At 38.2% G+C, this 19,845-nt stretch overlaps 1 protein-coding gene across 1 annotated transcript; it reads left to right on the plus strand.

Annotated features, from left to right (window-relative positions):
- Nucleotides 1–1,518: 1,518 nt before the first annotated feature.
- zgc:113279 (uncharacterized protein LOC553749 homolog) lies at nt 1,519–15,012 on the plus strand. The gene is made up of 10 exons (XM_036559950.1): nt 1,519–1,966; nt 3,621–3,742; nt 3,827–3,851; nt 3,933–3,979; nt 4,082–4,680; nt 5,978–6,083; nt 8,835–8,981; nt 9,102–9,162; nt 11,463–11,626; nt 13,924–15,012. The coding sequence occupies exons 1-10, from the start codon at nt 1,741–1,743 to the stop codon at nt 13,930–13,932; spliced, it is 1,506 nt and encodes a 501-aa protein (XP_036415843.1). The 5' UTR covers nt 1,519–1,740; the 3' UTR covers nt 13,933–15,012.
- The last annotated feature ends 4,833 nt before the right edge of the window (nt 15,013–19,845 follow it).

The following is a 19,845-nucleotide window of genomic DNA, read 5'->3' on the forward strand; positions in this document are numbered from 1 at the left end:
GTGAGTTTTTACAAGTAATGTTAATTATGGTTAAACAGTGGCAAATATGGGGAAAAAAGTTTTATTGGGGACTGTTTTGCCTTACAACACCCTGCAATTATCTCTCCACCATCAGTGTACTCCAGAAAATATGATTTAAGCCAAAAGCTTATCACAGTACTATCATAAAACAGTGAATCATTTCATGTAATAACTTTCTCTGAAGGAGATTTCAGAGGCATTAAACTCCTCAGACATCTGGTTCCTATCACCACTACTGTAAACAACTCTGACTCAGCATGTTTCTCTAGAACGGAACATTTCACATCAAATCACTCTGAATGACTTTGTTTACTTAGTTTAATACAGGCATTACGAAACATCTGTGTAATTCTCCTTTAATATAAGTGCTACAGTCGCTACCTTGTAGATTTGCCTTTGCCTCACAACAATGTTTCCATATCAACACACTTAAAAAAGATGGTTATTTAGTAAAAGAAATAGTTCTATATAGAACTGAGTTTCATATAGATCCATTTCATGCTCAAATGGTACTTTGCATGGTGAAATGTTTTTTTGATTGATTGATGTGTTGTATATGGTTCTATCCATAACCTTTTTGAAAATAGTTCTGTATAGCACATACTCCATCAGTCTGAAGGACCACTCACCATGCAAAGAACCATTTAAGCATGAAATGATTCTACATAGAAGCATAGCCTTTACTAAAGAACCCTCTTTTTTAAGAGTGTAGGGTAAAGTCTTCCGTGAACAGTAGAGGCTGTTCCTGCAGCAAAGATCCCATATGGAAAAAAATTGGTCATATATTTATATATATTTAAAATACATTTCAAATACATCGCAATCCATGTCAAAATATATTCCAAACACTGGAAAACCTTTTGAAATGAGTTTGTATTCCAGTATCTTCATTTTAAATATTATCAAATGAACCTTTAACATGACAAAAGCAAGTATTGTAGGTATTGATACACTGCAGTTATGATTTGATGTCTTGTTTATTTGAAATACATTTTGTGCATGGATAATGCAAAGTGCAATGCAAAATAGAAGTCAGTACCATTTGGTTATATCTGTAACCTTTATTAAAACTACATACCATTGATTTTTACATACATTTTGGCCATTTTTATATGCTGCAAAAACATATGATACATGCATTTGGAGTGTATTATTTTGCCATATGGGACTGGGCACACCACCTACTAATACCCTTGATTTCAGCAGAAACATTGGATGAGCACATGTCTACAAATCTTTGGCACCTGCTCAGGGCAACCTCAAGCTATACTGCATTTCTGCACCGTCATTAACAACTGTATCACGCTAAATGAGCCTTAATGGGTTGAATCAAGTTTATTAACTTGAAAAATTTATATATCTACTCACTGAGGTTATTTGAAACCCTTAGACGTTTTCATACTCTTGTTTTTGAGTGCACCGTCATGACAGGACAGGTAGGAGTTGAACCCCTTGAGGGCATTTAGGCATGTTTCCAGCTGTCTGACTCAGACCCGCCTTCGCCAGTTACTGTGGACTTAAAGACTCGCAAACCTCAGGCAACTATGTGTTCAAACACAATTGACACACACTACACACACAAGAGGACAAAGACTGTCAGGCGCATGACATTTGATCTGTTTGTTCTTAATGAGAAGTCTTGACGGAAACCCATTTCGCGAACATCCATTTTCTTGCAGTGTTTTATTCCTCGGCAAGGCTTGAGCAGGAAGGCTAAAGATGGTGAGGAGCCGTGTGGAGAAGACAGGAGGTGAGGGGAAGCCCCAAAGCCACAAATGGACAGATAACGAACATGGCATCCGTCCATGCGATGCTTCACCGCTTCCAGCAGCATCAGCGCTGAATACAAGTGAACCAAACTCCCCCACCGCTGCCCTCACCGGGGTCAGTGTGGAGGCACGGAACTACCATGTTAACACCGAGCAAATGGCAGCCTTACCAGCAGGTGAGTGAATCATGGGGGTCTTTTGTAGTTAGCGGTGTAGCTCTGAGATAAAATTACTGTTTTTGATGTCCATCATGTCTATTACACAGCTTGGTTTCTGGGGTCTACAAGGCTGGCTGTTCGCTAATAATATCACACTGCCCTGCTGAAAAAAGACCATTAGGACGATTAGGATTGAAACAGTGATGCTTTTGTTTTCTAATGGAAACTGACTTTACTATTAGAGACCAGTAGTTTCTTGTAGGGCATCCCATTAGCCAAACCATCAAAGGCATCTTTAATAGTCTCAGACCACCTGTTAAAAAGGAATTTCCCCATTTATTCAAACTTTCTGCATATTTCAGTCACTGAGATGTAAACAGTCATTCAGCGTGGTTTAATGTAGTATGGTTAACTGTAGCGAGACTCTGATTTCTTTACAGTGGTGGTGATAGGAACCAGGGGTCACAATATTTACAACACAATTATATCCATTTTATTTACTATCCAAATCCACCAGTGAACCCACATCTGTCAGAGGTTTCATGTGTAAAGTTGATGGTAAAATAGTGATAAATCCAAAAGAATACGTTCTCTTTGGGGACTATTTTGCACACCGTGCATGTACCTCTCTGCAAAAAATGGGTTTTAAAAAAAGAGTTTTAAACCAAAACCTTCTCAAAACTATCATAACACAATGTCTCAGATATCAGGCAGAGTATTCATAACCATTTCATGTAAGATCTTTCTGTGAGGGAGGCATTAAACTCTTCAGACATTTGGTTTCTATCACCTTCACTGTGAACAGTTCAGACTCAGTAAATTTCTCTAGAACAGAGCATTTCACTTCAAACCACTCCGAAAGACTTTGTTCATGTCTTAACCATTTGATCATGCAGAAATTCTGAATAATCTATGGAATTCTCTTTCAAATCACTAGAATCATTTACACTTCATTATAAAACCAATCAGGAGAACACAAAATACTATTAGTGACAATTGGACACCAGCAGGAACCCACAGAAACATTTAAGATACCTATTTTCTTTCTGTTACATACGGTTTTCTGTTATTTTGCAGTTGTGTTATTGTCCAAGTCAAAAAAAGCAACCTTCAAAATAGGGATATTGAAATGTATGGTGTGTACTGTACAAAATCTGGCTAAAACTGTGTCTTATGCTGGTTATGATATGTTGGTATTTTAATTCTCAGTTTATTAGATATATTTAACATTATAAAAGTACAACATATGAAACAAATGCTGATGTTTATATTGTCTTGATATAAAAGAAAAAAAGCATTTACACAAGAGGAGATCCAAAAATTTGGTCTTTCAAAGTCAAGATGACAAAGTTTTGTTCACCACAAAGAATGACTGGTATTTTAATATTGCTGTTATAATGAACTGTGATTTATTATAGGTTATTTTTCTTTCTTTTGCTGTGTTATGTGTACATTGATCGTGAAAACCCTACATGTTGGAAATGGATACAATTTGTGAAGTCTGTATAGCAGAGAAAAGTTTCATTTCTATTGACTGGGTTACATATTCTGAGAAAATACTCCAATGAAAGTCTGAGAAAGTCTCCAAAGACAAGTGCACAGTGATAGAAAACCTATTACTACTATTAAAACATGTAGTTCCTTTCATTCATGTTGTCATGTGTTCTTTTAGGTCCAAAGTCTCAGAAAGCCAAGGGTGATAAAAGATACTTGGGTGTCAGAGTGAGAATGCCAGTGAGAGACATGCTCAGGAACTTTCGCATAGCCAACGGCATGGACCCCAAAGATCTGCAGGTACAAATTACCTCATGTACTTAGAATGCTGTCCTGTGGACTTTAATAAAAAGTGTATCTCACTTTACTTTTTTCTCTTTACAGCAGAAAGAAAACAAAAAATCAAAAGGTTAGAATATGTTTACAGTATAATAAGTAGCTACCACTCTCCACCACATGCATGTCTTTTTAATTTTGTATTTCTTTGTAGGGGAGAAAAAGCGAGTCAACACAAGCGGCGATCGGAGAAATAGACTGGTAGGTACACTCTTCAAAAATACGGCAAAATTAGCAGCAAGTCTTTGTAATAACTGGTTAAAATGTCATACTGCAACTGAACATGTCACTTGTATGTTTTAGAAAAAATGGCAAACAAAGAGTTTGGAAGAACTTGCTATTATAGTGGAGGTGCTAGAAGAAGATCTTAAGACCAGTACATCCCCCAAACAACCAACTGAGCAGCCGTCATCTACCCTCTGCCCGGAGCAGAGAGACAAGAGCTGGTGTAAACACAGATCTCAGCAACATCACTTGGATGAGTTACCTCCAAATTCATGTTTCTGTGAAACCAATAAAAAGTTTCCCACACGGTCCACCGAAGTCAACAACTCCGTCCCGTTCTGGGCTTATAGCCAGACCGCTGCTCCTTTATCAGACAGTCAGGGGGAATATCACAGATTTGAGTCAGCTTACTGTAGACGCAGGGCTGAGCCTGGAATGATCTGCTCTCCTGGTTACAGCGAATACCAGGTGCCCTCCCCCCAAGACACAAGTTATTTTAGCCCCAAGATGGAGCACTGGTGGGGTTCCCCTGAGACGATTGGTCCGACATATCCCTACTCAGTGCAGGAGGAGTGGAACAGCGCAACATTCTTCTGGGCCCAAATGGAAAGACAGGAGCGCATACTGAGGGATATGTCTGACAAAGACCTTCTGTCTCTGGATGAGTACGGTAGAACGTAAGTTAATCTGTCTTGTACCATCGCTTTCCAAGACATCCTGTATCATATTTGGGTTTGAATGGACTTAGAGTGTTTCTTGATGGTGATCTCACCAAAATACGTCATTGTAAGAGATTAATTATGTGTACGTATGTGCTTAAAACATTTATGAAGTTTCTTGCTTCGCCAAGAGGACGTTCTTGCATGTTTGTTGCTTTCGCCTTTTCATTTTTCATTTTTTGACATAAAAAAGGCAGTTGCACTTTTTGTTGTGTCAAAATTTCATGATGAACAGACCAATAGAAATGGTCCAAAATTACTTGGAAAAAATTATTTCTCCATTTATTTTTTGCAAAAGTTTAGAACGTTTTTCCTTGTAAAGTGTAAAGTTACCTTTTTGGAGATACGAGGATTTGTTCCGACAGTAGCGATATGCACTTGTGACCTATAGGCAAACATGACTGTCTGATGGTTCAGGCAAAATATTCTGTTCTCGTACTGAATATTGTCGCTGTCCAATGAAAAACATGGCGATTTTTACTTTTCTGCATCATTTGAGCTCAGCAGCTGTCCTTTATATTGAGTAAAAATTTCACAATGATTGGATGAATAGAAATGCTCCAAAATTGCTTAGAATAAAATTTCTTTCTATTAACTAACATTGAAAGTAAAGAACATTTTTGTCTTCTCCTGTAAAGTTACTATTTTGGAGATACTTGTTTTTATTTGGACAGCAATGATATGCAGTTGATCCCGTTTGTTTTAGTTAGTATTATATAATATGCTTATAATGCTTACTGAAGTTTGAAATACAGATTCAACCCCTTAAATGTCCAGGACCAACCACACGGCTTCCGTTCCTCATTCGTATAACTTAAAACTAAGCTATATTAGCAACTTTGAATTGCTTTCCATGTAATTGCTGAGTAATATACCCTAGAGTGTAATATGTCCACATTTAAGGGTTTTTTTATCACACATTTTATAATTTAGCAAGCTTCTGAACTGAAATGTGAAGCCTTCCTGTAACTACAGAGTGTCTAGATTCTGTTCTCTGAAACCTGATCCTGATCAGGCCCTACATAAACTAACCTCACAAGCCTTATTTAAGAGTACATCTCTGAAAAACATTATTATTATCCATTCAGAAAGGTGCAGGATATACCTTTCTGTGGAAAATAGCTGTCTGACTGTTCTATAGAAGATTATTATCATCGTCATTATCATCATCATTCACTTATTGATGTCATGGTAGTCATCCACTGGTTTTATAAAACTGTGTTTTGCATTGCTGTTTTTTGTACTTCCTTCACAGACTGCTACACAGAGCTGTTGACGAGGGGAAAAGAGCTCTTGTGTATGTGATTGCCAAAAGGATGGCACATCTAAAGAAACTGGATACTAAAGATACAGAGGGAAAGGTAACACTCAGTCGTCATTTACAAACTATTAGATTAAAAATGACAAAACAAAATGACAAAAAAGGCTGTGACGACGGAAACTCAGTTGTGTTTATGATGTTCAGTGAAGGAAACACAAAACCCTGTACTAATATAATCTAATAGCTGTAAATATATAGGGAGTATCATTTCTCTTGTTACATTTGTTACATTGTTTCTGGTCATTGAGGATAATCCCTTTTCATTTCCTAATTTTTTGCACTTTCTTCATCAACTCCATTCTTATTAAATACTATTCCTAACCTCTCACTGGTCTTTGGCAAATCTATTGAAATAATATAACTGAGGTTGCTAGAAGAAAGTAAGGATACTCTCGCTGCTTGTGGCTTATGCCAGAGGATCACCAACTTTTTTGTACCAGGACCCACATATGAAAATACTGCTTGTCTCGAGACCCACCAATATTTTATACATATATTTTATACATTCAGATGCACATAAAATGGTCAGAAAGTTATTAAACTTTGTGTATGTCCAGTACAAGTTTCTAATGGCATGTAGCTCATGGCAAACAGCAGAAAAATAGACTCAACACTTTTTGTGGCAACAGCAATGCGCTGATAACAAAGGAGATTTTTGGAGCATTCAGTGATGCATAGTTTGAAAACCACTGGCTTATATCGTTCTTCAGCTGTGTTGTACATTAAATGTCCAGACAACCCCAGGGATTCATTAGTGCTGCCTATGCTTTCTATAGTAATCACTGACCGTCACATGTTAACAGCAAGTTCTGAAACGCAGTGTTGTCCTTTTCTAAGACTTTAAATTTGTAGCTTTTTATAGTGCGGGCTATGATGTACCCACTTAATTTCATATATTATATGTCCAGACTGACCAGATACCCCTTCTAATTAGTCAGTTCAGCTACTGTTAGTTGCACCCATTGCTTACACAGATGTTCAGTTGCACACACAGCTGGTATTATCTCTACAGATAGGCATTATCAATAGAACTGGGAATTTCTGAAGCAGCCACGCATGAGCCTATGGTCGCCATGCCCAAAGCCAAGTGTCGGCTAGATCAGTATAAAGTGGAACTGTGTTCTCTGGAGTGATGCAGCACCATTTAATACCTTTAGGAAGACTTGGAGTGGCGTTTGTGATCCAGAACTAAACATCCAACATTAGTAGCTAAAACTCACTACTGTTCTTGGGGCTAAATGAAAGAGATTCTTCACAGCAATGTTCCAACACCTGTTCTAAAGACTTCCCAGACGAGTAAAGACTGTTACTGCAGAAGACTGGGGACAAATTGTCTATTAATACCCTAGATTTCGGGAGTAACATTGGATGAGCGGGTGCCTACAAACGTTTGGACATATGATCAGCTCCTATGACCAGCTCTTATTCAGAGGCCAAATTTTTGTTCACTGAAATGAAACGTGAGGTTTGCTCCTGAATTCAGTCCCAAGATATCTCAAGTACATTTCTCACCCACTTTAGTTACTTTTCATTTTGGATGTAATTCTCAGCTGAACCCCTAAATCTCATTCTGCAGGATTATTAAACCTACTAAATGTAACCCCCACATCACCTTCATTTTCCCTCAGAAGATCTGTCCACACCCTTTGCCATTCCTAATCTGTTCCAGTCCTAGACTCATCAAAACATACTAGAACCATACTGGTTTTCCCCATTCCTGCTCACTCCATCCCCAGCTGACAGACATGTGACCAGTACACCGAGGCAGAAACCTTGCATTCTACTATGTTCTTCCTGTAACACCAGCAATATTCATCTCAATGCTAGGAGCAATCTTCCTTATACATTTCACTGGTTGCTCAACAGCTCAAATGCTCACAGTTTCCACTCGTTTCACTGTTCTTGTCTTCCCAGCATGAACATGACAGTCTTTTACAGCAGTCATTTTCATTTTCATTAAACGCAGCAACCCTTTTAAGTTATTTCATTTTCACCTTCAGACAATTCAAACTGCAGGTATTCCTTCAGAGCTTAAGCACATTCACTTTCTGCAAGGTTGCATTGATAGCAGGCTTTTTGTCTATGAAGCCGTGTGGGAGTAGACACCCAGCCCCCAAAAGGGAGTCTAGTGGTACCACTTTGGTGTAGGTGTCATAATGCTACATGACACCTAAATAAGCCCTTGATGACAGCTAACATATATTTTGAAAAACATTTATAATCTCTTAATCCAGTGGACACATTCTTTACACTTGCCAACTATAATGTCAAATTGACTTTCAATAGATTTTGGAACTCTGATGCTGATAATATGACATTGTGCACCAAGTCTGGCTGTTTGAACAAAGGAGCGTTTTCTTTGGCCCGTAGGTAAAGTGTGTTTCATTTCATCACTTAAAAGATTTAATCTTAAGCATTACATCCTCTGCCGAAGACCTGTGTTATTCCCAGGGTAACAAAAATAGCTGATGCTGTTAGAAGCTGACGCGAGACTCTCGGAGCATCAACTTCTCCCATGTAAAATTGTAAATGTCAGAATTTGGCACTGAAAGAAGCTGACAGTGTACAGAGACTTATTCCATGGTGCTGCAGCCTCGGCATTTAGGAGGTGCTTTAGTAGCTCAAAGATCTGTATATTAAGTTACTTTACTCTGCCAACGAAACACAAGTGCCTCAACGTGCCACAGACATGACTGAGAAGTCTGAAGGAGTGCGGCTAGGCTAACTGGGATCGCTTAAGATAGAATCATATTTTCTAAATGTATGCTTTTTTCTCTGCTTCTTTTTGCAGACCCCTCTACACGTAGCAGCTCAGAGAAATCAACACCTCATAGTTGCAGATTTAATTTCCCTCGGTGCAAACATCAACGAAAGGGATCGGTATGGAAAGACGTGCCTCCACCTCAGTGCAGAATATGGATATGTCAGAGTTTTGGAGGTAAAACCACATTCATATTGTACATAGGTATAAGCATAATCTCATAAGATCATGACTCTTTCAGTTTCTTTTACCCTAAATGGAGGAATTCCATTATTAATATTGCTTTGTTCCTTACAGGTGCTGAAAAGCTGCATGAAAAACGGAATATATATAGACCTGGAGGCCAGAGATATGAATGGTATGTTCCAGTGTTGTTGTGTGCTTATAATATCTGCTGATATGTTGTTGAAAGGTTTCTGCTTCTGAACTTTAGGAATGACAGTGTGCCTACAAAGAGACAGCAAAGCTTTTAACGTGAATACGTTGTCACAGCCAATAAACATCCACTTGACATACTGAGCTGCGATAGTCATATACAAAAGTTTGGGCAGTCTAAGTCAAATGACATGTTTTGGTGATTTTCTCAACAAAATATCTCAAAAATATCTCAACACATCCTCTACAGAGAGCATACTTCTGCACATTATAATGAGGAATTACTGATTATTTATTGAAATTTGTTGAAATGTTAACACATTGGAACAAAAAATAAACACAAATTGTGGCCCACTAAAAATTTATTAAATGGGTATACAAACTTTTTTACATGACTATGTACAACAAAGAAGTGAGAGTTAGGGTTCCGGTACCTAATGCTACAGTACACACACCATCTTATTACAGCTTGTAGTGTAATAAGAGCCACCTGCATTAGTTAAAAAAATACAGATGTTTGAAGAGTATCTTTGCATATCAGTGTAAACATTTATTTAAGTATTAACTGCCACTTACACTTTTTGAAAGTGAAGATCTGGTCAGATAAGTTCATTCAACATCAGGTCAGGTCAACATTGCATAGCTCTCTGACAAACCCTGATGTCTGAGGAATCCTGCCAAACTAGTTGATCACTTGTCCTTTTTATGAGGCGTTTGGCACAAACACACAAAGTATTTCTTGTGTTTTTAAAGCTTTACATTGACACACTTAACAAGCTGTGTTCTCGCCCTTTTAATCAAAGACATTGTTCACATGGGTGAATGACATTGACACACTTTTCGTCACCCAAACATAGTCAGTCTGCCGAGTCGTGTCTGCTGCTCTTTGCTTCTTTATTCTTGCAGTAAAGCTACATGGCTAATATGACAGACGTCTTTGTCACCCAAAAATATTATTGAGCTTTTGTCTGAGTATGGAGTTTGCATGTTCTCCCCATGTCTGCGTGGGTTTCCTCTGGGTACTCTGGTTTCCTCCCACGGTCCAAAGACATGCAGTCAGGCCGATTGGACATGCTAAATTGCCCCTAGGTGTGAATGTGTGTGTGATTGTATATGTATGTCTGTCTGTCTGCCCTGCGATGGACTGGCGACCTGTCCAGGGTCTATCATGCCTTCCGCCCAATGACAGCTGGGATAGGCTCCAGCACCCCACTGCGACCCAGAAGGATAAGTGGTTTAGATGATGTATGTATGTATGTATGTATGTCTGAATATTAGGGAAAGTCTTCTAGACATACTTTTTATTCATTAGAATATTTCCTAAAGAACTTTAAATAGCTGAATCAAATCACAGAATCGAATCGCTGTGTACCGTGGGATGGTACTCCTCTTGTCACTGGGGTCTTCAGTTATGGAACATAATTGTATCATATTACCTTAAAGTCATACGTTTTTGACAGTTTGAGTGTTTTATTAACTCCACACGCTCCAGCCTTTTATTTTAATATTCCTTTGGGAAACATTAGGTCATGAAAAGATACAAATTTGTACTTTTCCTTGGGAAAAATTTATTTAAGGTGCATCTTTTGAGGTTATACTTTCAGAGAAAAAGTTTTTGAAACTGTCACTGGGGTGGTACCCTCAAGGGTACATCTCAGTACCTTTAGTCAGGGAACATAATTGTACCATAATCCACTAAAATGATATTTTGATGAGTTGTATATTATGATGAGTTGTATTGACTCCACACACCTTGTCTCGTCTCCAGGCTTTTTATTTCATTGTTCTGTTTTAAAACATTAGGTTATGAAAAGGTACAAATACATACTTTTCACCTGGAAAAACTTATTAAAGGTACACAATTGGACATTGTTTGTACCTTTATGAACAAAAAGTGTACCTGCACAGAACCTTCATATCTAACAGTATACATTTACATTATTTGTACCTTCATGAACGAAACGCAGCTGCACAGTACCTTTTTCTGACAGTGTAAGGGGAAAATAGAGCTTCATTTTTGTGTGAAGCATTCCTTTAACATGTCATTGGTTACTTGCATGAAAGCCACTCAAACACTGAATCTCTGACTTGTTCTCAGGGCCCCCCAGGCGGTCCATGTTTTTGCTCCAACCTAACTCGCACTGCATAGGATTAGAGTGAAAATGTGGATCATCTGGGGGGTCCTGAGGATCAATTTGAGAAGTTGAAGTTCAAGAAGGCTAAATTGTTGTGTTTCTTGCATGTGTGTGTGTCTGTTTGTGTGATACGCATTGGCTTGGTCAGGGCTCAGTGCGTTGCAGCATGCGTCAGTATCTCTGAAGAGTACAGTGTGCGAGCTGGAGAGGAGCGTCACTGTGGGTGAAACCAAGCTGCACTCCCTGCGGAAAGAGCAAATGATGGAAACATTGGAGTGTCTTCTGCAGATGGAATGCAGCTTGCAATGCCAGGTGAGTGATGACTGTTTGGCTGTAGACCAGGTGATTCATTCATTCAGAAATGATTGATCACGCACGCAGTTAATCTGACATGATCTTCATTTGATTAAAGGTTGCAGTAGGGATGGGCACCAGTAAATAACTACTTATAACACCACCTATTCCACTAGTAAAATACTACTGCAGTTTTTTTTGTCTGAGAGTAAATACCAGACTCCATGCAGTTGACATTATGCTACTTTTCCGTTTCTGGTTGTCACCAGAAAGTGTGGTAGGTTTCGTCCATGGAGGCATTGTACATTATATGGACAAAATTATTGGGACACCTACACATTACACCCACAGAAACTTTTATGACATCCCATTCTAAATTTATAGGCATTAATTCACCCAAACATGCCTTTATGGACATTGCTTTGTGCACTGGGGGCTCAATCATGCTGGAACAGAAAAGGGTCTTCGCCAAACTGTTCCCACAAGGTTGGAAGCATACAGTTTTCCAAAATGTCTTGGTCTGCTGAAGCATTAAGATTTCCCTTCACTGGAACTAAGGGGCCTAGGCTGAAAAACAACCCCATAGCATTATCCCTCCTCCACCAAACTTGACAGTTGGCACAGTGCAGTCAGGCAGGTAACGTTCTCCTGGCATTCACCAAACGACGACTCGTCCGTCGCACTGCCAGATGGAGGCGGCGCACTTTATACCATTCCCCCCCTTAGGCATTGTGCATTTTGATCTTAGGCTTTTAGGTAGCTGCTTGGCCAGTGTTTGTCTATTGAGACTGCAAGGCTGTGTGCTTAATTTCCTCCACCTGTTAGCAGTGGGTGTGGCTGAAATACCTCAACTCAACTTTTTTAGTCATTTAATCTTTAGGACCGAGGTTCTCTGCAGGCCACAGTGAAATTCCAGTAACAAATGAAATAAAAACATTTTTGTCACATTTTTAACACAGAACAGGCTTACTAAAGAATGAGTAAGGAACGTATCCATCCTGTATGTGTCAGTCATTCTACTATTGCGGTAACAAACGGTACAAATATTGACATGTAAGTCAAGTGTAAAATGTAAACCGAACTGTTTTAAAAAGAATGTTTTACTTTCAGAAGTAACATTGTGTGTGGAAAATTACAAGAACAAAGCAGGACATGGGTCATTTAAACTGCTTGTTTTAGTCAAAACCTAAAATATTTATGTTCAAATACCACTTGATGTTTTGAAGAAAGGCCCTTAGGAGATCTTCAGAGCTTATTGTGCACATTTCACACACCATAAAAAGCGCTCTGAGGCCTGAGCGTGAGTGTGAGACTGCCTGAGGTCAGGATGCAAGTGTTGTGTTTTAAACCTTTTTTGCCCCATTTGAATAGGACCTAAAATGATAACACACGATAATATTTGTTAAGTGTGAATCTTCTAAAACTTCCTTTGAATACCAGTATAACACAAAATTTTTATAAAAAACAAAGGTTGGGTATAAACAGTGGCAATATTATTTGCCAGTGAGCCTTTAATAGTTTTAAATTGTGTAATGTTTCATGAGGAAAACCACAGACACATCTTTTGTGCGACACATGAAGCTGTCAGTATTTTAGCAATATAACAAGGCATTTCATTAACTGCAGACTTCTCGGAGTTAGTCTTTCTTGCTTTGAGATTTCCAAATAAGAAGTAAATCAAAAAGACTTTGTTTCTGTACCACCTTTGACCAAAACAGATTTATTAACAAATGAAAATGATATTTATTTATTTAAATTAATGTGTACATACGACAAACAGTCATTTAAATGTGTTTTTACAGTTCAAACAGAAGAAACAAGCACAAAAATAATAGTTCTGTCACGGCTGTGACATGCTGTTTTTTCATGCACAACAGTACATAGTAAATTAGGACTAGAACAGAAAAAGACATTTGCTTTCTGTGGTTTAGTCTTAGTTTGAGCTTCAAAGTTGGGGGACACAATTTGCCACCACAATGAAAGTCTGACCTTGATACCAATAAATGGAGGATTGCAAGTTTTCAGGTTCAGCACTTTGAAAAATTGAAGAATCTTAAAGCTTGTAGTCCTTTGAATATGAAATATGCTGTTTGTCAGTTTTTAATACTTGCATGCATTTCCAGAATACACTTGGCCAACAGTGTTACAGAGTACACACTCTGAAAAAACTGCCAATGTTTAAGAACGGTTGAGCTACTATGTACAAGTTAGCTACACACACACTAGAAGTTTTATGTTAGTCCCTCCAGTACTCTTTGTCCTCTACAGAAACCCAGAAATCAAGTTTCATTCATTGGGTTTTTTCTGTTCCACAGGTCATCTAGAAGTGGTTTGTCCAGTCACGCACTTGCTTCTGACAGGATGAGTGGCGTCTGCCGAAGAAGGCAGTGCTGTTACCTGACGGTAAATGTTTTTGGGTTAATACAAGTTTTAACCTGCCACAGAAAAAGCATAATTGCATGTTTAGAAACATTTTACATTTTAGTAGAGTAGGTACCGTTTCTGTGGCGTGGTAAAAGCTATGTATTATGCAACCAGAGGTTTTGTGAAGTGATAACACAGGGGGTAAGCTTTGTGTTTCACTGTTTACATAATAATACAATGGTTGTGCATCAGCTGGTTTCTGTGAAACTTCCCACTGTTTGTTACATTTAAGTAGCAAAATATTTCATAAAAATGTGGCATGATCTGCAAGTCTGTTTGTTGTCACTTTAAAGCGGCACTCCAGCCAAAATGAATACATGATCTGTTCTGAGCACACCCTCAGGGAGTTGCGGAGTCGGCTAATGCATGAATAACTTTAATGTTAGGAAGGTGTGGAAGGGATTCCCAATGGCTGTATGGCGTGATTAGGTAATAAAAAGAATACTGATCGATAAAAACAACTGAATTTACCAAAACCGTGAATTCTGTCACATTAATGGGACTGAGGGATAAAATGTTGCTCGGCAGAAAATTACATAGCATGATACGTATTAAATGCTATTGTTTGGCTGCAATGCCCCTTTAACAGGTGAGGTTCTTAAACTTTATGCATCAGATATTAAGGAATCTTAAAAAGACATACAGATACATGCCATGTTAACATAAGGTTACGTGAACTTTTTGAATCACTTTATGTCATGTTTTTGTTTCCTAAAGCTCTGCAAATTTGAGTGATGTTTACCAGTACCTTGAACATCAGTTAAATGTACAGAGCCTTACTTTGTTTAAAAAAAAACAAAAAAAAAAAACATTTGGACAACATTTGAAATTATATTGCCTTATTTACATGGGGGACATGGGGCTTTGGCTATTCAGTGCAAATGTTAGTGCTGTTGCATTTATACATGTAAGTAATAATGTGGTTAGTTAAAAGGAATGTATTAGTAATGTTTTGTCATATCAAATCTTTAGGTAAAGTGAGTGGCACTTAACCTGGTTTAAAATAGATTAGTTGCTTTTTTATTGTTAAAATTTCATGTTAATTTGAAAATGTTCTTTTCCAAATTGCCACATTTTCCCATATTACACTGAAACACAGAGGAACAAAATGTAGTGAGAAGGTGAATGTGATCCAGGTTCAGGTAGCCCAGCTGAGTGCCTTCACTCTGCCTTCAGATCACCCCGGTTTGCTGGTTTGTCCAGTGGGGTTAAGATACAGTTCACTACCCAGTGCATGTCTTTATGATGAACACATTTATATACCTTTGTCACAAATCTAACCCATCTGTCCTCATTTTATCCTGTTGTCTCACTTGAATAAAATGGCACCATGTATTGTACATAAATATACTCATAATGTGCTACAGTTAATTGAAAAACAGTGCTCTCCATACCTGTTATAAACAATGAGGTTGGGGCTTATGTCTGCATGAATTTGTTTTACTGTTCTCAACATTAGACAAAATACTTGGCTTTTTGTTTTATGCTTGTTTTGGGCAACATTTTGGGCTTTACAGGTTAGTATTTTAGTCATATATTACCTTTATTAGGGTTTTGAGGGAGGCCTCTGTACAAGGAGTTCAAATATACTATTACCTTATCCTGATTTCGGTGCAGTTTTGTCTGGTAGCCTGCATCGTTTGCTTTGAAAAAGAAATAAAGCAATAAATAAGTAATTGTTATGTTTTGTTAAGTTTCTTTAGTAACTTTTGGTTTTGCCCTCCACTGTGCAATGTGTACGTCGTTATTGACATTACTCTGAAAATGGACAAGAACATTGTGTTAAAAAGAAATGTTTTTTATGTCATGCTGTTGACTCACAACACCCATCAACTGCAAAAAATGAGACATCTCTGTTTGTCTGATGGCCTGAGCCGCTTTCCGGAGGTGAAGAGTAGACTTTCTGTGTGATATTTAACCTGAAAATAGTAAGTAGTTATACTGAATTAAATTCCATGTCAGTACCAAACACCCAACTACTTCCATAATAGTTGAGAAGTAGTTCAAACACACACACAAGCAAGGGCCTCATTAGCCAATGTTATACATATCATACTTAAATGAATAATGATATCTACACTGGAGATGTTATACAGCATATATTCACCTCAAGGCCTGATTGGAAAACGTCTGTGCAGTTTATTGAGTGCTGGTTTGAGTAGGAAATTTCAGCTGCTTTAAAGCTTACAGCTAGCGTATCGAATTATTTTGGTTCCGAAAAAGCGCATGTGATGTGCAATATAGCCTCTGTAAAGTGTAATTTAGCCTAATGTAGTCTATTTTCTCTGACTGATTGGACACACACACACACACACACACACAAACTATATGGACAAAAGTATTGAGACACCTACACATTACACCCACAGGAGCTTTTATGACATCCCATTTTAGATCCATAGGCATTAATATGGAGTTGGTCCCCCTTTGAAGCTATAACAGCTTCCACTCTGGGAAGCTTTCTACAAGATTTTGCAGTGTGTCTGTGGGAATTTTGTCCATTCATCCAGAAGAGCATTTGTGAGGTCAAACACTGATGTTAGACGAGAGGGCCTGGCTCGCAGTCTCCGTTCTAGTTCATCCCAAAGGTGTTAGATGGGGTTGAGGTCAGGGTTCTGTGAGGGCCAGTCAAGTTCTTCCACACCGAACCCCAAAACATGCACAGTCATGCTGGAACAGAAAAGGTCCTTCTCAAACTGTTCCACACAGTTGGAAACACACAAATGTCCAAAATGTCTTGGTATCCTGAAGCATTAAGATTTCCACCCCCTTATGTATATATATATATATATATATAATAAGCTCAGTCGGAATCAGAATCACTGTATTACACATACAAGACATCTGTCTTGAGGAGTACACACATGTATGACATTTAACTGTCATACTAACTGAACAGACCAGACAAGCACATAGACTATTAACAAATATTTAACTGTGACAAATACAATTACAATAAATAGACAATAGGAAAGAATAATAAAGAGCCAATGTGAGAGGAGGTTAAGCCCTTAAACGGCCAGGGCCCACCGGCGGGCCCAAAGTTTTACCACCCATTTCTAGAACCTAAGAATAACTCAGCTATTATGCATTGTAGTCCATTTAGTTACTGAATAATAAACCTTAGTATGTACTGAGCCTGTGATTTTAAGGGGTTAAAAAAGTGTGTATTTCTGTACATATGTAAATATGAATGTCTATACAAATGCTGATCTAAGCACACATATAATACAATGTTACAAGATGAAAATACATGTGTACATCTGTGAAAGTAAGCTTTATGTTACAGAGGCTTTATACCATAATAGAGTAAGGGAGGTTGTTGGTTTCAGTTTAGAAGTCTTAGAAGTTGCATTTTCTGCCTCTCACGATCAGAGGACTCTGTCTGGACACTGGGGTGGTCAGTCCATTGTTCTGAGAACACCAGCAGCTTCTTTGTTTGCAAATGTCCTTCATTTTTTCTGTTTCCTTTTCTCAGTAATAGCTTCTTGTCAGCTTCACATCCTTTCAGACTCATAGTTCTGAGTTGTCTTCTCACAGTGGAAGGATGGACAGAAACACCTGTGGATTTCTTCAGATCTGAAGTAAGAGTGGAGCTTGATTTTCTCCTCTCTCTCAAAGATGAAAGCTTTCAGTACTGTTTGTGATATATCACAGCTTTGGTGGTTTTCCAGGTCTTGTACTATTCCAGAGTTCCATTTTCATTACATATTTTAATAATATTTGAACTCTAGTTTTGGAAATTCCAGTTTTTTCCACTTGTTCCTTTGACTTTCTACTTCCTTCAGTGAGTAGATTATTTTATATTTAATCTCCTTAGAAATCTCTCCTAAAAATGAATGAATGAAAATGAAAGATGAATGAATGGCCATTTTGAATGGAAGTTAAATACAACCCCATTTCCAAAAAAGTTGGGACGCTGTGCAAAATGTAAATAAAAACAAAATTCAATGATATGCAAATCATTTAAACCCAATATTTAATTGAAAATAGTACAAAGACACCATGTCAGATGTTGAAACTGAGAAATTTTATTTATTTATTTATTTAGTTAGTTAGTTTTAAATATATGCGCATTTTAAATTTGATGCCAACAACACGTTCCAAAAAAGTTGGGACAAGGTTATGTTTACCACTGTGTTTCATTACCTCTTCTTTTAACAACACTCTGTAAGCGTTTGGGAACTGAAGAGACACTGCTGTAGTTTTGAAATTGAAATGTTTTCCCATTTTTATTTACATAGGATTTGAGCTGCACAACAGTTCAGGGGCTCCTTGGTCGTATTTTTCATTTTATAATGTGCCAAATGTTATCAGTGGGTGACAGGTCTGAAGTGCAGGCAGGCCAGTTTAGCACCCGGACTCTTTTAATATGGAGCCATGCTGTTGTAATAAATGCAGAATGTGGTTTGACATTATCTTGCTGAAATAATCAAGGCCTTCACTGAAAAAGACGTCATCTGGATGGCAGCATATGTCGCCAAAACATGTATATATCATTCAGCATTAATGGTGCCTTCACAGATGTGCATGTCACCCATGCCATGTGCACTAATGCACCCCTATACCATCATGAATACTGGCTTTTGAATTGCGCACTGATAACAAGCTGAGTGGTCTTTAGCCCGGAGGACACAGTGTCCATGATTTCCAAAAAGAAATTAAAATGATTCATCGGACCACAGAACACTTTTCCACTTCCCCTCAGTCCATTTTAAATGAGCTCGGGCCCAGAGAAAGTGGCAGCATTCCTGGATCCTGTTTATATATATCGTTTCCTCTTTGCATTTATGAGTTTTAATTAACATTTGTGGATGCAGTGCTGAACTGTTTTCACAGAGAGTGTTTTTCAGAAGTGTTTCTGAGCCCATGCAGTGATTTTCACTACAGAATCATGTTTTTAATGCAGTGGCACCTGAGGGCCCAAAAATCACGGCCAGCAAATACTGGTTTTTGGCCTTCTCCCTTGCATACAATTTTTCCAGATTCTCAGAAATGTTCAATGATATTCTGTACCGTAGATGATGAAAAGCAAAAGTTCTTTACTATTTTACGTTGAGAAGTGTTATTCTTAAATTGTTGCACTATTTGATCGTTTTTTTGGAAATGGGGTTGTAAATGACTGACTTGTGACTGTAGTTCTCAGCACGTAACTCGGAGACAGCAATGATGTGGCTAGGTGGTTAACCAAAGAATAGAAAGGAGAAGGTAGGCTGAAGGAAAAACAACACAGAGAGGGAAGTGAAACAGCGGGGATAGCCGCATATGCCAGAAGCCAGGAGCCAAGGAGAAAGAATTACTCAACACTTATAAGGTTATCACAAAACTGATACAGCTGACTCACTTATTCACATGCGTTGTTGAGTAACGTCAACAAAAAGAAATGAAGAAAACCCAAGAAGTGAGGTTTCATTTTTGTGGTGTGTGGTTAATGTCAGCTTCCCAAAACCAATCCCAAAAATGTTACTTTAAGACATGCAAGGTCATAAGAGCAACGTGTGTGTGCAGCCTCAAGCGGTCATAAAGAACAACACCTTGCTCATGCATCTGGCTACTTCAGCACCTCCAGATTCTTTAAGGCCAAGACTGTGAAAGTGCCCTGGAGGAGAGTGTGCAGTGCCCAGGTTATGTAAGACATTTTGCCTTGAGAAAAAACCCTTCAGGGGCACATAAGAGTTAGTGGGTTGCACAAAAGCTTCTTGCACACCTCAAGATAAACAGCATGTACATTGAGGAATTACAGAAAATTTTAACAAAAGTTTTAGTTTATTTAAATAATATAGGCCTAAATTATCTGCAAACATTAGCACAAA

Source organism: Colossoma macropomum, unplaced genomic scaffold, assembly GCF_904425465.1.
Source record: "Colossoma macropomum unplaced genomic scaffold, Colossoma_macropomum, whole genome shotgun sequence".
NCBI lineage: Eukaryota > Metazoa > Chordata > Actinopteri > Characiformes > Serrasalmidae > Colossoma > Colossoma macropomum.

Bases quoted from the DNA above. Each gene is read 5' to 3' on its own strand.
- zgc:113279 (XM_036559950.1), top strand. From the start codon at position 1,741: ATGGTGAGGAGCCGTGTGGAGAAGACAGGAGGTGAGGGGAAGCCCCAA. The intron at 6,084-8,834 runs GTAACACTCAGT...TTCTTTTTGCAG, and splicing joins CTAAAGATACAGAGGGAAAG to ACCCCTCTACACGTAGCAGC. The intron at 9,163-11,462 runs GTATGTTCCAGT...TGGCTTGGTCAG, and splicing joins GGAGGCCAGAGATATGAATG to GGCTCAGTGCGTTGCAGCAT.